The sequence below is a fragment of the Halichoerus grypus genome, chromosome 6, assembly GCF_964656455.1.
Source record: "Halichoerus grypus chromosome 6, mHalGry1.hap1.1, whole genome shotgun sequence".
Lineage (NCBI taxonomy): Eukaryota > Metazoa > Chordata > Mammalia > Carnivora > Phocidae > Halichoerus > Halichoerus grypus.
In genome coordinates this window covers 82,627,130-82,645,559 of record NC_135717.1, presented here as the reverse complement: position 1 = coordinate 82,645,559, position 18,430 = coordinate 82,627,130, and the positions used below count along the sequence as shown (strand labels likewise).

The window sequence follows — 18,430 nt, the reverse complement described above, 5'->3', positions numbered from 1 at the left end:
GCACAGGTTGGATCGCTGGCCACTTGGCTGGGGAGAGTCCAGGGTACTTGGCTAAGCCTTTGAGCGGGAGAACCTCACCTCAATCACTGAGTTGCTTTCTCCATCCCCAGTGTGACCGGCTACGAGCTCTCTGCCGGTTATTCACGATGGCCCTCAGTGACATCCCAGGTAAAGTGGGGAAGGGGAGGGATAGGGGATGTGTGTGTGTGTGTGTGTGTGTGTGTGTGTAACACTGTGGTCTTCTCTGGGTATGTATATGGATGTGTTTGATGCCACATCCAACCCTATAAGCCTAAAGAGTATGGGGTGACCCCATTGACACCCCCATTCTTTTTCAGGACTGGGTCTTCCAGATGCTATCCCGACAGAACAATTATACCATCAACAACAAAAGGTCAGTCCTACCCTGATCTGGCTGTGGAGAGGAGTCCCTGGGAGGGAAAACCAATCTAGGAAGAGGACGTGATTGGGGGAGGGTGTTTGTGAGGGTCTGAGAAGTTAATCCATTGCTATTTCTTCCTACCCTCTCCTCAACTCCAAAGAAATGGGGTTGCCAAACTCAACATCTTCTTCAAGGAGCTGAAATACAAAACCAATTCTGAGTCTCCCTCTGTCACGGTATGTCCTTATTGAGCCGGCGATTCTCTTGGAGGTCTTAGCGGATGGCCGTCAGGGAAAACAAGGGGTGCCTCTGTGGGGCCACAGGGGTCTGGGCCTTGAAGGGAGGGGAAAAGGAAAGGATGGGAGGGCAAGGGTGAGGTTGAGAAGGTTGGAAGAAGGGGAGCTTGGCTGGGGGATGAAGTCTCTGGGCATGGTGAGAGGGGAGGGTGTGCCAGATGGGTATGACTGGGACAGAAGGAAGGGGTCCAGGGGACCACCAAGAGGCCGAAAGGGGTGGGTGAGGGCCTCGTGGAAGGAGGGATGGGGCTCTTCTTCCACCTCTGCCCTAGTGATCAGTGTGCCCTTTTCCCTTACAGACGGTCACCCTCCTGTCCAACCTGGGCAGCCAGTGGAGCCTGTGGTTCGGCTCCTCGGTGCTGTCTGTGGTAGAGATGGCCGAGCTCATCTTTGACCTCCTGGTCATCACGTTCCTCATGCTGCTCCGGAGGTTCCGAAGCCGATACTGGTCTCCGGGCCGAGGGGGCAGGGGTGCCCAGGAGGTGGCCTCCACTCCGGCTTCCTCCCTCCCCTCCCATTACTGCCCCCGCTCCACATCCCCCTCCCCACCCCCACCAGGCCCTGCCACTTCCCCAGCCTTGACAGCCCCTCCGCCTGCCTATGCCACTCTGGGCCCCTGCCCTTCTCCGTCCAGCTTGGTGCGGACTGACTACTCTGCCTATACTCTGGAGGAGCCCTGAGAGGGAAGGAGCATGTCCCCCCTCCACCCAAGGCAGGCGCTTCCCCTGGTGGGAGGGGACCAGGCTTGGCAGGATGAGAGAAAGTTTGGGGACTTCCTCTCAGAACTGCCCAACTGCCTTTGGTGTGGGGGAGGGAAGCAGGATGGACAAGGGGCTACAGAAATTGCCCAGTGAACAGGGGCCAAGGAACCTGCCTGGAATTGCCCTGTCTTCTGCCCTGTCCCCTCTGGTCCTGCCTCTAGAAGATGCTGATTTCCCTACCCGAGCGCAAACAAGTCCACTTTTCCCTTGGATCAGCCAGGCCAAACTTGGAGCTTCGACAAGGAACCTTCCTAGGAAACCACTGGCGACCGGAAACAAAAACAAGGGCACACAAAGGCATGCACACTTCCTACCCAGAGATGACTAAAGCCAACCCCGGGCCTGGCCACGCTGCTTTCCAGTGACATGTTTGCTCCTCTTCTTGAACTTGAGTGGGGAACCCCACCCAAAAGCCCCCTTTGTTAGTTCTTGGGCAATTCTCCTTCCCAGGGCAGGGGCTGGAGCAGACCGATGTAGTAAAGGCTTGGCCATGCCTAGTTGGCCCCAAGACTCTTCCAGCCTCATCTACCCTGTGCCCCAACAGAGCCATACCCCAATGCCTCTGAGTCCTTCATACCTCTGCATATTGGCCCGAGTTCTTTCCTCAGCCTGGAAGCCTTCCACACCATCTGGAGAATTCCTATGCATCCCTTAGAACCCTATCCTGGCACCACTACTTCTGTGAAGAGTTCTGCTCCTTCTTGTCTTCCCCAGAATTGATCACTTCCCTCTCCCCTGGACTCCCATAGCACGGCATAACATCTGTTGGAGAGTTGATGTTGGCTTATGCTTTCTTGTTCCTTTGTGTCTGCCTCCCCAACTAGACTGTGAGCTCCTTGTGGTCAGGGTTGGAATCTTGTTCATTTATGTATCCTCAGAGTCTAGCCCAGTGTCCCTCTTGGAGCAAGTAGGCAGGTGCTCAATAAATGTTTGCTGCATAAGGAATGTCTGGAGAGCTGTACGGGGGCACCATCAAGGGGGTAGGGAGTGGATGCAAGTCCCTGGGTCACTGCCCAAGCTCCTCAGAGGTCCCAGGGTGGGGCGAGGGGCCAGACTTCCATAGCCCTTGGCTTCACTATGGAAGCAACCATTCTTCAGGGGCATTGGCAGAGACAAACTGGACCGCCAGCTCTGCCATGGGCATTGCTGGACATCTGCTAGGTGGCCATCACCACGTTAGGTGGGAGGGCGAAGCCGTGATGCCGCTCCCCTCAGGACACCTACTGGGCAGCGCTTGGGATGACTCACCCTTGTCCACGGTTTGAACTTCCTTTCCCTCCCCAACTTTGCTTACCGTCATCAGTCATCCACCTCTCCAACTGCTAAGTGCAATTGGAGTGACTCTCCTCCCAGTTGCAAGATAACGCCCTCACCTGCCTACCTCCCCATCAACTGCCCAGTAGTTCGTGGGGGCGGGGTGCGGGGGAGGATGAGACTCAGGCCAGTTCCTTCTGGAACCTCAAAGCCTGGTATATTCTTATTCTCTCATCATTGCAGAGAGCAGCGGCAGGAATCCGCCTGCTTTTATTAGAGGAGAAACAGGGATGTGTGAGTGGAACCCCAGTTTTTGGAATGCCGGTTCCTTTCTCCACTCTAGCATCAGACCTGGATCCTGGAAGTTACTCTTCCTCACCATCTTCGAGGACACCTCCCTGCTGCCTTGGTCTTACCCCTCTCAATTACAATCTTCCCTGTCCTGAGGAGCCACGGGAACCTTGGGGAAGGGGGGGGCGGTGAAGGGAGCAGAGAGGTAGAAAAGGTTGTGACCAGGAACTGACGTGAGGACTTCTGACTTCCCTTTCCTAGACTCGAACCAATGAGGGGAAAATGGTGGTGTCACAACAGTCTCCTCGGTCCGAGCCCTCAGGTTCAGCCTGTCCTTGTCTGCTCTCTGGGCCTTGCTTCTTCCGGTCCCCAGCCCCTCTCCTCTGGCTGCAGGACGAAGCTGGCTCTATTGTGGACGAGCTCAATCAGCTCCTCCCCACCCCCCCACCCCTCAACAGCCCACACTGGAGTTTCTCCCGGCCCACTGCATTTCCACCCTGAGCTGTTTATGTCTTATCTATACATACCCTTGGACCCCAGGGTTAGGAGTCAGAATGGATGTCAGAGGAGAAAGGCTTTAGGTTGCCTTCTCTTCCTTATTGAGGAGGTTGGCAGGTGACGTGACTTGCCCAAGCTCCTAATTCTTACAGAACCAGCCAGATCTCCTGCTATGACCCATCCTGTCTCCCTGTGAGACATGGAGTCAGATGACAGGGCTGGGCCTAGAACCCAAGTCACCCAGACTTGGAGTCCAGTGTCCTTTCCATCACTCTGCTGCTGTGTGGGGTGTGTGTGTGTGTGTGATGTGGCAGGGGAGAGGGGGGTCTGTGCTCTTTCTTCTTCATCTGTTGCTCCACAAGCCCTAACAGCCAATTCTGTCATCCCCTAGTTCACCCCTCTCCTATTTCTCCATCTCTGCCATTCCCTCCCTCACCATTATTTCTTCTTCCCCTGGAGGGGTCATGGCCACATTCTCACCTCCTCCATGAGACTAGCCTTTCCTATTCCTACCAGCACCCACCTCTCACCATCTTTTTGAGACAGAATTTTATTGAACAATTTAATACCACATTTTTCAAAATTTAAAGTAAATACACATTTATCCTAAACAATGAAAGAAACTCTCTTTTTGTGTCAGGCTATGTATAATGGCTTTGACAGTTGGCACAGACTATTAAAAATTCCTTGTAACATTAAAAATAGGACATTAAAGTTGTTATTAATTGGGAATACTGTTCATTGTGCAACTCCTAACATTGCTACCACTTACTGAATGCTTAATATATGGTAAACACTTCTTTTTTCAGAAGCTGGAAAATGGAGTGAAGTCAGCCAGGGGTGGGGGGCATCTGAGCTCCATTTTCACCTGCAGAGGCCCTGCCCTTGGGATCAAAGAGGGGAGGCCAGGGAGAGCCAGGGAGGCTGGAGTCCAAGAGGTGGGGTCACATGGTAGATTCAGGGGAGAAGGGGCCAGAAGCTCTGATTCCAAGTCACAGAGACCTCTTGGGTCTCCCTGCATTTCTAGCAACCTCAGCGGCTGGGGGACCTGAAAGTCATTGTGCCCAGAGGATATGTGGGTGAACGTTGTACCCTTGTTGTGGGACTCATCTGGGATATATCCTGCACAGAGGGGGTGGCCTGAAATACCCAGAGTGTGGTGTTTGACTCAAGGGGACAGATAGAAAAGTGGTAATGTTGTCTATAATAGCAAAACAGGCCCTTGGCCTGAAGTTGGGGCTCAGAGGCTTCAGCTGGCCGTGCAGAGAACATGCCTTGTGTGTCTCCAGGCCTCAGGTTTCTCATCTATACAACAGAGGGCTGTGGTAGATTATGTCTAAGGTCAGTTTGGATTTATATATCAGAATATTTGGGAGAGGGGCACTGAGAATGTACTGGTAAAATGTGATCGAGGTATCTATAATTTCCAAAGCATTTTCACAGGTATGATCTCATTTATCCTCATGACATCATTTTCCCCATGTAGGTGGGCCAGGCAATGTTACTCTCACTTAGTAAATGAGGCTTGGTGGAGGCTTTGCCTCAGGTCCCCGATTTTTTGGGGCATAGCCGGGATCAGCAGCTGGGGCCCCCAGCCAGGTAGAGTGGATGAGCACCCGAGTGGGGGGAGGGTGTCAGGGCCCCAGGCAGGACAGAAAACTAGGGTGAGGGTTCACTCTGAGTCTGGGTTGGAGGGATAATTACCCAAGAAAGTGGGAGATCAGGATGTCAGTGGAGAACTCCGGGGCAAGGGAAGAGCTACTAAGGAACACTGAGTACCTGTCACGGGTCAGACCCTCAACCTGTCCTGTCTCAGTAAAACTTTTACAGACCCCCCCCCCCCCCCCCCCCCGAGCTAGGTTCTCTCCCTGTAGCAAATTGGAAAACAGACTCCCAGGGTGTAGGTTGTTGGTCCAGGACCAGCCAGCTAAAAAGTAGAGCCTTCTGAACTGGAACCCAGTGAGTTTGACTCCAGAGCCCTGAGTTGGTTTATTACTGTTCACGTGGGAAAGGTCGGGTGACGGGGTGAGTGCGGAGGGAGGGGCTTATGCACCTTGGCGTTGGCTCGGGAGGGGTCGGATTGGTGAGTTGGGGGCCCGAGGCCGCCAGATCCGGGACTCGGGCGCCTCAGACTGAGCTCCAAAGGGTTACAGCCCTTCGCCCCCTCCTCCCGCCTCCTCCCTTCTCCGCCCCCAGGCTCTTCCTGTCCCGCAGTTGCAACACCCCATCTGCCACTCTCCTTGCCCTCCCACCTCCTCGCTCCTCTCGGCTTTAATTTTCTCCCAGTTCTCAGGACTCGGGCTCCAGCTCTGGCCTTTGGGGTTGGAGGTCCCGGCCCGCGACCGAGCCGTGATCTTCACCCCGGTCTCCACCTCAGCTCCCCTGCCCACGGCCCCGGGCTCCTCTCGGGACCTGCCGGGCCCGCGCATCCCGGACTCCGCCGCCGCCGCCGCCACTGCCTGAGCCCTGATGGGGGAGTGAGAGGCCACAGCTGGCCGGACATGGGCCTCCCCACCGTGCCTGGCCTGCTGCTGCCACTGGTGAGCCCCGCGACCAGGGCCGAGTGGGCTGGGGGGAGGGGAGAGGGGCAGGGGAGAGGAGGGCGCCGCCCCGCAGGAGTGGGCCCTCGCCCCGGCCTCCCGGGGGGGCCTCGGGCCAGCGTGGCCCCACTTCAAACGCGGCCAGACGTTCGGGTTCCCCATTCGGCCGCCGGCCCTGAGTCGGAGGCCAGGGGGACAGTGAAAGAGAAGTCGAGGACAGCCAAGGAAGTTTGCTGGGGCCAGGAGGTGGCCGGGAATGTGGGGGCAGGTGATCCCCGAGGGTGGGGCAGATTCGGGAGAGTAAGTGAAGGAGTGGAAGAAGGACATTCAGGCTTCGGAGTCCCGATGATTCAGAGTTCTGTCCTCTGGTGGGCTGGCCAGCCGGTGTGTGTGGGGCTGGGAGAGGGGAGGCTGCCGGTGGGCCCCGGCTGAGCAAACCCTGGCAGAGGGTAGGAGTTGGATGCTAGTGAAGGGGGAAACTGAGTCCGGGAATGGACATGGGTTGGTGGGTAAGTTTGGGATGCTGTGTGTGTGTGTGTGTGCCTGTGTGGAGGGGGATATTTGGGAGTAGAGTGGGAACTGGGTAGGGGCAGGGCAACCCCATGGAGAGCGTCCCCAGTGCCCTCCCCAGGGCCAGGACGCCCACCTGGAGGCATCCCTCACCCTCTACCTCTGGCTCAGCTTCTAGATGGGTGGCTTCTGTTGGACAACCAGCACCACCTCCACCTGGTGCCTTGTCCCCGTCCCTGTGCCAGCCTTCCAGCCCCCTTCCCACAGGCCTAAACAACAATGTCTTGGTTTCTTCTTTTACAGCTTGGTTTGGGGAAGTTAGTAGAAAGTTGTTTTCGTCACTGGAAAATGTCCCTTTCTTGTGCCTCAGCCTCGTTTCAATGTATCCTTGATCTCCCTGCTTGTCCTGGAGTCACTCTGTGCCATACTCTGAGCCCCTGTCTCCCACCTACTGGGGTGGATTTTCCCGGCCTGCGCTGGCCAGTTTCTTCTAGGTCTCTGCCCTTTCCCGGCCTACATCCCCACTGTCCTCTCCTCTGGGTCTTGTGCTGTCTCTCCTAAGCATTCCTTCCTTTTCTGTCAGTTTCCCCACGACGGTCTCCTTTTTTGAAACTTTTTCTCTAATAAATCATTGAACACTACATCAAAAACTAATGATGTACTATATGGTGGCTAACTGAACATAATTAAAAATAAATAAATAAATAAAAAAGAAGAAAAGAAACTTTTTCTCTCTGGTTCCTCCCTCTCCCTGTCTTTTCTGCTGGAGTCCACATTTCTAGACCCTGATTCCCCAGGCAGCACCTCTCTCCATCTGGGCCTCACTATTCTTCTCACTGTCCCACCTCCTGTCTCCCCAGCCCCGTCTCTTGACTTCTCTCAAGACTGTCCTTCTCCCAGGCTCCCTCCGCCCCCCTCCAGCTGCCTGTTCTTACTTCTTTTCTCTCTTTAGGGGTAGATCGCTTAGATTCAAATCCTGGCTCCCTCACCAACTAGCTGCCTGAACCTGGGCAGGCTACAGAACCTTCCATGTCTTAGTTTCTTTATCTCTAAAACGTATGTGATAAACACTACCTCATAATGTCGTTTTGAAGATTAAATAGATTGATATACAGTTGACCCTTGAACAACATGGGTTTGAACCACGCAGGTCCACTTACGTGCAGACTTTTTCCATTAAATACAGTACTGTAAATGTATTTTCTTTTTATGATTTTGTTAATAACATTTTCATTTCTCTGGCCTATTTGATTGTAAGAATATGGTATATACTACACATAACATACAAAATGTGTGTTAATCAATTGTTTCTGCTATCGGTAGGGCTTCCAGTAACAGTAGGCTATGAGTCGTTACGTTTTGGGGGATTCAAAGTTATACATGGATTTTTCATTAAGTGGGGGGCTGGCGCTCCTAACCTCTGCGTTGTTCAAGGGTCAACTGTGGGTTAAGTATTCAACTTAGCAAGTGCTGGGTCTGTGCTAGACATTATTTTAAGTGCTGGGATGACAGCAGTGAACAAAATCGCTGCCCCCATGGAGTCTACATTCTAGTAGAGAAATAAAGTATAGCAAATAGAAAGCACTCAATAAATGTTAGGTTTGTCTTGTTAGTATTAGTAGTATTGGTAGTGATTGCTTGGTGGCTACTGTGTTTGGAAAACAGAGGGTATGGGTAGTCTGAACAGATAGAGGAAAGTGCCTGGGGGCTGGGGTGGAGCATCCAGCCCCTGTGGGAGTGTGACTGGGAAGGGACCCGAGCTCATCCTGGAGCCCGAAGGGAAACAGAAGGTTTTCGAGGTGTCTGAGCTTTTCAATTGCTCACCATTCGGTGGGCAATGCTGAGCACAGGAGTATGCCGTGTGTGTGGGGATAGTGGGGAAGAATATTGGAGAGACTGTGACAAAGCTCATAGGATTTTGCTGTTCTCAAAGAGCTTACAGTCTGGGAGCCAAGACAGCCTGCAGCAAAAAAATGGTTTCAGAACAGTCGGCGGGCGGGGGGGGGGGGGGGGGGGGGAGGGAATACCCACAAAAGCGTTTTGATGTAGTGTCCTAGAACACCGATGGGAGGCAGAACCAGAGAAGGGAATGAGCATCATCCAGCTGCCTCAACTCTGGCTGCAGTGCTCCAGGAGCACTCCCTGCCTAGACCGAAGAGCCTACAAGGGACCCAGCTGAGAACTGGACAGCATGAGCAGTGTATTCGCTATAGACCCCTAGCAGCCGAATGGGACCTGGTGCCTAGATGGTGCTCCCTAACTCTTTGTTGCATGAATCAAGGAACAGGCATTGGTCAGATGGAATGAGGAAGGGAAAACCTCATAGAAAAGTGGATTTGGGGCTGAGATTCGAAGTCACTGACTGGCAGGTGGCTAGAAAGAAGATAGACTGGTTGGAGGGAGAGTAGGGGAAGGGAGAGGTGGGATTTTGTGTTGGGAGTGGCAGTGGCAGGAAGGAGAACGCCTTGGCTGGAGTGGAAGGAGCATGTTGAGGAACAAGAAGAAATGAGAATGAGAAAATTAGAGGGAGTGGGGGAGGGGATGAAGAGAGAATCTTGAATGTGGTCCCAGGTAGAGGAATTCATTCATTCATTCATTCAGAAACAGTTCTCTGAGGGCCCATGGTGCCTGGGAACGTGTTCAGAATAGCAGTGAGGGACCTCTGCAAGTACTCATCCAGGGAAAGAGTGACCTGTGGAAATGATGTTCCAGGTCAGGTTCTGGAGAAGATGATTCCCACACATGTGGCTACAGGCTGAAGCGTGAACACAGATAAAGGAGTGTGTAGGATGGATTGGAGCAGGAAAGAGGCTGGTGGCTGGACAGTCCGCTGGAAGACAGTTGCAATAATCCAAATGTGAGGCAACCCATGGGTATGGACAAGACTGAGATCACTGAAGAAGGACTGGCAAGATGAACCGACAGACCCAGTGGCCGCAGGATCGGGACAGGGAGGCCTCGAGGAGAGAAGGGTAGCAGAGCTCTCGGCACTGGTGCGGAGAAGTTGGTGGTGTGACATTTGTCTAGACCAGGAGATGGATCCGTTGAGTGTGGGGCATGTTAAGGGTTCTGGAACAGCCAGGTGAAGTGCGCACCTAACAGGCTAGAGCAGGGCTTCTCCAACTCTTATCTGCCTTCGTATCATTCATATGGGCTGCATTCAGTCACCAGTGATGCTCAAAAGGAGAGGAACACTCGTCAGACTCTCCAGTGGGGGAGTGTGTGTGTGTGTGTGTGTGTGTGTGTGTGAAGGAGTGGGCATGGTTTGAGAACTCTCCCTTGGAGATAAGTGTGTTCTTACAAGGGGGCACTGACTCTCTACTTCCCTCTCTGGGAAGCATTGGCTTCAACTGGAGTGGAGCACAGATGAGTTGTTAGATCGGCCAATCAGTCTATACTTATTTTGCTCCTCTCGTTTTGGGAGCTGAGAAGATACCCAGGAGGATAAGACACCATCTCTGACCATACACTCTCTCTGATCGCTCATCTCATAGAGTTTATGGTCTGTTTGGGGAGATCCTATCTACTCACCCAGGATAATTATATTATAGTAAGAGCCCAAAGTAGATATAGTTAATTCATGGTATTGAGGTTCACAGGGGGCTGAGCATCTAATGAGCTTGAGTGGAGGAAGTGGCGTTAATGGAGGGCTTCAGGGGAGGGAGGTGGGATCCTGACTGAGCTCTTGGAGGAGAAGCTGTCGTAAGCTCCCCAAAGATTTTGACATTCAAAGAACAAACACGTTTTAATTTAATGAACAAATTAATGCAGGGGAAGGACACAGCGAAGGTCATGAGGTGCTGGGTCAGGGTTAGACCACAGGGTCGCTCTCTCCGCTTCTCTGGCTTCTCCGCCCCCTTTGCAGCCCCAGCACAGGAAGTCACACTTTAAAGTCTCCCCAGGCGGAAGTTGTGGGGGAGTTGGAGGGGTGCTGGGCCACCCCCTCAACTATCTCTCCTCAGGCACCTCCCAGCTTCCTGCCTTTCCCCTTCTCCAGATGACAGGTGCAGGCTGGCTAGGGTCTTGGGGCGCAGAGCTTGCTCACCTCCTAATTTAGCTGCAAGATACAGCTGCTGAGGACCTGCTCCCTGGAGCCAGCTGATGCCAGCAAACGGTACCCAGTGGTGGGGGCCTGAGGCCCTGGCTACTAGGGGTCAGAGAGGGCTGTCTGGGGTGCTGCTGGGGGCTATGAGAACCCTGGGAAATAGGGGCTGGCTGTCTTACATCTCTTCTCGCCTGCTTCCTCACTCCTGGACGTGGGCGTTCAGGGCTCTGGAATGTTTCCTGTGCTGCCAGTGGACTTGGTTGGGGGCGGGCTGTGGAGACTCAGAACGGGCCTTATTTCCTAAGGGTTGTTTGGGGACCTCAGGGAGGTCCCCAACCCCAACCCCACTGGCCAGAACCAGCCAGGCTGTGGGAATGCAGTGAACCCCGGGTGGGAGGGCGGCCTTGGTTTGCTTTCTTTTGGAAGGAACTGGGGAGTGTCAGGGGGCTCCTGTGAGAACCCAGGGAAAAGGCCTGTCGGCTGGGGACTGGTTGAATGGGGAGGAGGAGCCAGGGCGGGGCCTGGTCTAAAGGAAGGATGCTGAGGGGCGGGAAGGAGCTGAGAGGCCCCTCAGGGAGGGGTGGGTAGTGACCCGATGGGAGGAAGCCAGGGGTTGAGGAGACTTCCCTTTGGGATGGAATGGGAGAGGGAGCCATTTCCCGAAATCTGTGGGCCAAGTGGGACAGGGGTCCTTTGCCTGGCTCTTTTGAGGAGGAAGGGGAGGGGGAGGAAGCGTACTCCTAGTGGGGACTGGAGGCAGAGCCTGGCCCACAGGAGGAAGGGCTCACTTGGGGTCTTAATGGCTGGCTGGTCCCTCAATCTTTGTGCTGACTCATGACCCTTGAGGAGCTGGGGAAGCTGCTGGTTCTCACTCCCTTCCCCTAGATGCCCTCCCTCCCTGGCCTGAGTCACTGGGCGGAGCTGCTGGGAAAAGATTTCCCTTTCCCGGATCTGACTTAACCCCCAAAGTGCTGGAGAGGGAGGGAGACACTAGGCTTGAGAAAGCCTCTCTCCCTCCCTCTCTCGCTCCCCAGGAAGCTTATACCTCACAGGCCGGTGGGCCCTGAAAAGGTCCCCACCAAGGCTGTCCCGGGACTGGAGCCCCTAGTTTTTCTCCCTGACTCTGTCTCTGCTGGTTGTCTTTGCTCCTGGGGGTGGGGGGTGGGCGGGCCCACGTGGAATTTCAAGTGCCAGTAACCTTAGGTGCTGGGAGCTCTTCTTCAGGGAAAGGAACCACACTTTCAGGATTGGGAAGGTCTTCCCATAACCACCCCAAACTCTTCCTGTTGCCCTGGACGCCCCAGTCTTGCTCAGGGGAGATAGTTCCGGAGTGGGCCAAGGAGGGTGCTGCCCTCTGAGTAGGGGAGTCCAGCCCTGCGGGGGGTGGGGGTGGGGGGGGGTGTTGCTGCTGTGTTTCTCAGGGTGGCTTCTGTTTGAGGCTGAGGCTCCAGCTTCCAGGCTGCGGCGTCCCCCAGAGGGTGCCTCAGAGCATGACCTGCCCACCTGCCCACCTGCCTGCCTACTGGGCTGTTGGCTGTGATGCCCTCCTGTCCCAGACTGGGGTTTCTGTGATCTGTTGCTCCCCAGTGTTTAACACACTTTGAGGATATCCTCTTATCTTTACATAAAGTGGCGCTTATAGCAGAGGGAAAACCAAATCGAGACCCAGGGAAAGCCAGAACGAGGCTGACAGGAGATCAAGGGGCAAAGTCTGGGTTGGAGCTCCCCACACTCCTGGCTTTGCTGTCCCCGGCTCTGCAGCCAGAACTGGGCAGGTGATTCAGTTGCCCTGGGCTTGCCCCGAGGCTGTAAAACATGCCTCCCAGCATGCCCTGGTGTGCAGACAGCTGCAGGACTCCCTGAGCCGTGCTCAGCTCTAGACTTGATGGTCCTTTGAGCCGGACACCAGCCTCTGGCCAGCTCTAGTTGCGTGTAACCTACGTGCGTTTGTCCGCTCCTGCCTGCCCCTAAACTTCGTCAGTCACCAACCTCTTTCCTGACCCACAACTTTCCCTTTTATTCCCCTCCCCATTTGCCCTGGCCAGCCTGGGGCCTTTGTGCAGATTTGGTGGTAGAAGGGGATGTGGCCTGGAGTCTGAGGACAAAATCGTAAGTGAGGTTCTGATAGAGATTTATAAAGAAATTCTTCCTTTTGCTTCTGCCCACTCCCCAGGAATGGTGCCCACAGAAACATCACTTACTTCCACACCAATCCAATTTTATAAAAAACCTTTTTGCTGGTATAACACAATCCAGGAAAGTGCACAGATCCTAACTGTTCACCTCTGTGAATGTTCACAAAGTGAATACACTACGAACATAGCACCCGGATGGAAAAACACCACCCCAATCCTTAGGGCTCCTTGTTGGAAGGAAAGGCCATAATTGAGGTAACCTGCCAGTTCTCAATCAAAAAAACATGCCTTAAACACCTGCCCCGTGTCCAGCACTATTAGCTGCTATGGGGAAAGAAGGATAAAATAGAGCCCAGGCTTGGGGTCTATAGCCTTGACTTGGAGGGACAAAAATTAGTCCATAGAACATCTAGGGAAGAATTAAGCACTGGATCACATGGGGCCAGCTGTCTAAGCTTAGAGAAAGAACACTGAGTGTGAGCGGGAGTGGCCTGGCCTGGGGAGAATGTTCCACTGAGAAAGGACTTCAGCTGGGAAGGCTTTGGACTTGCTACCTCTAAGGCTCCCACCCACCCTCTCCTGATGGGATCTCCTCTGTCTGATTCTTCCCCAGGTGCTCCTGGCTCTGTTGGTGGAAATATACCCCTTAAGGGTTACAGCACTGGTCCCTCACCTCAGGGACCGGGAGAAGAGAGCTATTCTGTGTCCCCAAGGAAAATATATTCACCCTCGAGATAATTCCGTTTGCTGTACAAAGTGCCACAAAGGTAGGAGAATGCGGTAACAGTGAACCTGCTCAGTTATGCGGTCCTGCTTCTTCCTTTGCCTTTTCCAGAGGTTCTAGAACCTAGGGGTCTCTCACCTCCAGTCTCCTAACTTTGCTGCCTCTCCTGGGCTGGGATCTTCTCCCTTCTTTCCTCTGTTAGAGACTTGGGGAGGAGGGTGGCCCTGGCTGTTCTCTCTAGCGTGGGGCTCTTTCCTTGAGCTCTAACCCTGCCACCCCTTCACAGGGACCTACCTGTACAATGACTGTCCCGGCCCAGGGCTGGACACGGACTGCAGGGAATGTGAAAATGGCACCTTCACAGCTTCCGAGAACCACCTCAGACAGTGCCTCAGCTGCTCCAAATGCCGAAAAGGTGAGTCTCAGGAAGCGGCAAGGGCTCTTAAACAGAGCGCCAGTTGGCTTGGTTAGAGCAGGGTGCGCGCCTGTCCCCGTGAGGGCGGACAGACCTCTGCTGGTGGGTGTGGGCGGGAATGTGCGTGCATGGGTGAGTGCATGGGTGGGGACGTGTGTGCAGAGAAAGACACACACACTGCAGTGGGGCAGGGGCTCACACCCCATCTCCTCCCCTGTCCAGAAATGAACCAAGTGGAGATTTCTCCTTGCACCGTGTACCGGGACACTGTGTGCGGCTGCCGGGAGAACCAGTACCGGCATTACTGGAGTGAAACCCTTTTCCAGTGCGTGAACTGCAGCCTCTGCCCCAATGGCACGGTGCAGATCTCCTGTGAGCATGGCTCTCCCGCTCCAGCCCCCTCCCTGCCCCAGGGTGGCCCCGGCTCAGGAGGAAGCTCTCTGCCTCTGTGCCCCCCGCTCCCTGATGCAACACTTCCCCTCCTTCCCACTCCCGAAGTCTGTGGGACCACCTCCACTCTCCTGCCCCTCCTGGCTTTCCCCATGATCCTTGGGGTGCAGGGCAGTTCTCTCCTAGCTGTGCTGCATCTCTCCCCACAGGCAAGGAGAGACAGAACACCGTGTGCACCTGCCACGCGGGCTTCTTTCTAAGAGAGAATGAATGCGTCTCTTGTGTTCAGTGAGTATCTCTGCCATCTGCTGGGCACCGGATCGGGTGGGGAGGGGGCTTGGGCTGGGGTGCGGTGACTGCCGGTGAGAGCCACCAGCAGGGCAAGGGAGACACCCCAGGATGCTCTGGCTTTTACTGGCTGTTTGAGTGGTTGACACTTAGTGTCAAAACATCAGACAGTCCTTCCTCCCACACCCCCCTCCCAACCACGGGGGGACTTGCTCCTAAAATCTGAAGAAGTCTTTGGGAATAGAGCGCATACTTCATGGATTTGCAGTTCTTTTAATTCAGACATTTGGATTGTGGGGTGACAGGGTCTACTACAGTTCATCGATTCTAGGACGCTCATTTTCACATCTCTGAAATCAGACTGCATCTAACAATTGATGATGTATCATGATTTACCTGGCAGCTCCGTGTGTGTGTGTGTGTGTGTGTGTGTGTGTATGTAGTATGTAAATAATGAGTCTTCTTACTTTCGATGGCATCTTTGCTGCAGTATGGTATTTCTTCCCCAGTCTCTGTTCAGGCCTCCTCTTTTGGCTCCACGGAGCCTGGTCTTGCACACTCGCTTGCAAAGAAGGAACTCTGAGGGCTCTAAAGTTCAACTGACCTGGGTTTAAATCTCAGCCGAGCCACTTGGGCTGTGTGACCTTGGGCAAGTTACTTAACATCTCGGAGCCTTAGTTTTCTCAACTTTAAAGTAAGGCTAATGACATCCACTTGGCAAGTTGTATGGCTACAAAGTGTCTGACACCGAACTATTTCTCTTTTTCTACTAAGTCCGCTCTGCTGCTTCAAAGAGCTTTCACACTCATTCCATGAGGTTCTCACCATGAGCTTGTGAGGTGGGCAAAAGTGCCTCTTCCTGCTTTCAGATTCCTGCTGAGCATTCACCTTCCCCTGAGTTCCTTCTAGCCCCCCATGGGGTTCTCATCACTCCACGCTGCCAGTGACAACTCCCGATGGGGGAAGATGCGCTTGTTCTAGAGTGCTCTCTGGCTGCCCCCAACAATATGTATTTTAAAATTTTTCACATGCATGTTTAACCCCTCTCTCAAAGTCAGGGATTGTCACTAGCAGTGTTATCTCAAGAAAAAGTTCTCCAGCCTCTCTTTACCATGGGATTCTCATCAGTAAAACGATTCAGTGACCATTACCATTTACTGAGCACTTACTATATGTCAGGCAGACTGATTTCACTTAACTCCTCAATTCTGGCAGGTGGGTAAGAGCCTTATTTTGTGGATGGGCCAGCTAAGGCTTACAGGTTAAATGACTTGCTTGGATTTCACGCTGCTAGCCAATGAATGGGCTGGAATTCATGCCCTGCCTCTCACCGCTTTTAATTTTTTTCTACACAGCCTCCTCAAGACCAGTTCTAAAATTAAATGATTTTGTGATTAACTGGGGTTTCATTCCTCTGCATCAGGAAAGGTTTAATTTCCCAGGAGAGGTTTAATTTCCATTATATCAAGAGAGAGCTAAAATATTCGTAAAGCAAAGAATTTGCAATGAGGTGGAGTTTTTTTTCTTTTTCTTTGTCTTCCCCCCCCCCCCACCCCCCGTCTTCCTCTTATGGGAGGGCCCCTATTCACCTGTGCTATCTCTTCTTTTAGCTGTAAGAAAAACACAGAGTGCACGAAGTGGTGTCTACCCCCCGTGGAAACGGTTAAGGTCCCTCAGGACCCAGGTGAGGACAAATCACCCGGTTCCCATGCTCACCTGCCCTGTCCTAATCCTTGCCCTTCCACCCACCCAGCCAGCCCTGCTGCCTCCTGCTATCCCCTCCTCTGACCACAGTCTGCCTTGTCTCCAGGTACCGCAGTGCTGTTGCCCCTGGTGATCTTCTTTGGCATTTGCGTTTTATCCTTCATTGGTGTAATGTGCCGCTACCAATGGCAGAAGCCCAGGTTCTTCTCCATTGGTGAGTGGGGCCTTTGGGAGGGGAAAGCATGCTGGCGGGGATGTGGGAGGAGGGTGAGTGGGCAAGATGGACCAGCACTGAGGGAAATGAGGAGTGTCCCCTTCGTTTGCTGCCGAGAATCCCGTCGGCAGGAGGCGGCCCTGATGGCTTGTGAGAGGTCACACTGCATCAGTAGTTCTCTTGTCCCCGGGGCCACTTTGGCCCCGAAGCATGTCACCACAAGTCCCCACGGCCAGCCCCAGTATGGGTGCCAGGGCTGAGAGAGGAAGTGAAATTTGTGACGCTTTGTTTCTTTTTTCTCAGTTTGTGGGAAATCGACACCTACAAAGGAGGTAAGATGAAACTAGGAACCTACCCCCAATCTTCCCTGATGGTCCATTATAATCTTGTGATACCCAAATGACCCTCGGCCACCCCTAACTCCCTCTAGTCCCACGCCCTTCCAGAGTAAAGAGGGTTGGGGCTGTTTTTCCTCTCCTCTGCTAATGCTGTGCCTTCTCTCTTTTAGGGGGAGCCCGAGACCCTGGCCTCGGTTGCAGGTTTCAGTCCCACCACGAGCTTCAGTCCCACCACGGGCTTCAGTCCCATCCCCAACCCCACCTTCAGCCCCAGGTCCGTCTTCACCCCTAGTGACTGGTCTAAGTTCAGGGCTGCATCAGTCTCTGGAGAGATGGCCTCACCCTACCAGGAGGCCGGCCCCATCCTCACCGCAGCTCCAGCGTCCACCCCCATCCCCACCCCTGCTCAGAAGTGGGAGGACAGCACCCACACTCAGCGCCCAGAAAGTGAGTTCCTAGACGGAGCAGGTGGGCGGGGCTCCTAAAGGGCGCGTGCGCGGACGGGGAGTGGGCGGGGGCAGGGGGCGGGGCACGGGGCGCAGGGGGGCGGGCCGGGGCGCCGCCGCCGCCGCTGGAAGCTCACCGCCCGCTTCCCCGCAGCCGACCCAGCGGACCCGGCGACGCTGTATGCCGTGGTGGACGGCGTGCCCCCGTCGCGCTGGAAGGAGTTCGTGCGGCGGCTGGGGCTGAGCGAGCACGAGATCGAGCGGCTGGAGCTGCAGAACGGGCGCTGCCTGCGGGAGGCGCACTACAGCATGCTGGCGGCCTGGCGGCGGCGCACGCCGCGGCGCGAGGCCACGCTGGAGCTGCTGGGCCGCGTGCTCCGCGACATGGACCTGCTCGGCTGCTTGGAGGACATCGAGGAGGCGCTGTGTGCCGCCGCCTCCCTCTCGCCGGCGCCCCGCCTCTTGCGATGAGGCCACGCCCCGCCCCGGCAGGGGCCTGCCCTGAGGACCGATGCCTTCTGGCGGGGCTGCCCGGAAAGACCGTGCAAGATGCCCTTCGGACCCTTTTTTCTGGACAGGGGCCTTGGAAGGGCAGGCATGGCTGTCAGCCACCTACTTGGTGCTACTCTCTCAGTGTACATAGATTTTCTCAGCTGCCGGAGCACTGCCAGAGGCTCAGCCTTGTGTGTGTGACAGGCGTGTGTGTGTGTGTGTGTGTGTGTGATCCTGAGAGTGGCTGAGTGTGCCAGGAGCCCAAGCTTGTGGCTGCAGAGACACCGCCCATTTTGGGTTTGGAGAACCAAGCAGGGCAGCTTAGGGGCCTCTGGTTGGTCCCTGGGCCTTTTTCACAGTAGATAAGCAATGTTTGTATCAATTATGTTACACTAATAGAAACTGGGCACTCCTCTGCCCCCTGTTTGGACAAGCACAGAGTGAGCTGACCTGTCCGAAGGCAGGGGCGAGCACAGAACAATGGGGCCGCCAGCTGGAGCTGTGGACTTTTGTAAATACACTAAAACTCTGGAATTAAAGCTCTGCTCCTGGAGGGGGTGGTCCTTCTGAGTGGTGGGTATGGGAGGCCGGGGCAGAGACCCGCTCCTGATGGGGTGGGATGGGAAAGGCCCTGAGCTTGGGCCAGACGTCCCACCACCATGATGCCAGTTGACAAAGGAGTAGCCTGTGAGCACGCCCCTCCCCAT

General features: G+C 54.6%; 2 protein-coding genes across 15 annotated transcripts in view; both read left to right on the top strand.

The window, feature by feature from the left end:
- SCNN1A (sodium channel epithelial 1 subunit alpha) overlaps positions 1–2,380 on the top strand; it is a 40,298-nt gene extending 37,918 nt beyond the window's left edge. For all 12 annotated transcript variants that reach the window (XM_078075523.1, XM_078075521.1, XM_078075520.1 and 9 more), the window contains 4 exons: positions 111–168; positions 339–394; positions 543–618; positions 978–2,380. In XM_078075523.1, the coding sequence (XP_077931649.1) occupies positions 111–168; positions 339–394; positions 543–618; positions 978–1,358 (571 nt within the window). In that variant the 3' untranslated portion in view covers positions 1,359–2,380. The remainder of the gene's footprint in view (positions 1–110; positions 169–338; positions 395–542; positions 619–977) is intronic.
- Positions 2,381–5,559: 3,179 nt separating this feature from the next.
- On the top strand, positions 5,560–18,276 carry TNFRSF1A (TNF receptor superfamily member 1A). Of its 3 annotated transcripts, none has more exons than XM_036117648.2 (10): positions 5,560–6,022; positions 13,326–13,479; positions 13,723–13,851; positions 14,074–14,223; positions 14,451–14,529; positions 16,140–16,213; positions 16,340–16,447; positions 16,751–16,779; positions 16,956–17,232; positions 17,386–18,276. In XM_036117648.2, exons 1-10 carry the CDS (start codon positions 5,984–5,986, stop codon positions 17,700–17,702), a joined length of 1,356 nt encoding a protein of 451 aa, XP_035973541.2. In that variant the 5' UTR covers positions 5,560–5,983; the 3' UTR covers positions 17,703–18,276. The 3 variants fall into 3 exon arrangements, with proteins under 3 accessions (XP_035973541.2, XP_077931644.1, XP_035973542.2); XM_078075518.1 differs by lacking the exon at positions 5,560–6,022 and adding an exon at positions 9,421–9,525; XM_036117649.2 differs by lacking the exon at positions 5,560–6,022 and adding an exon at positions 12,625–12,686.
- Positions 18,277–18,430: the final 154 nt, after the last annotated feature.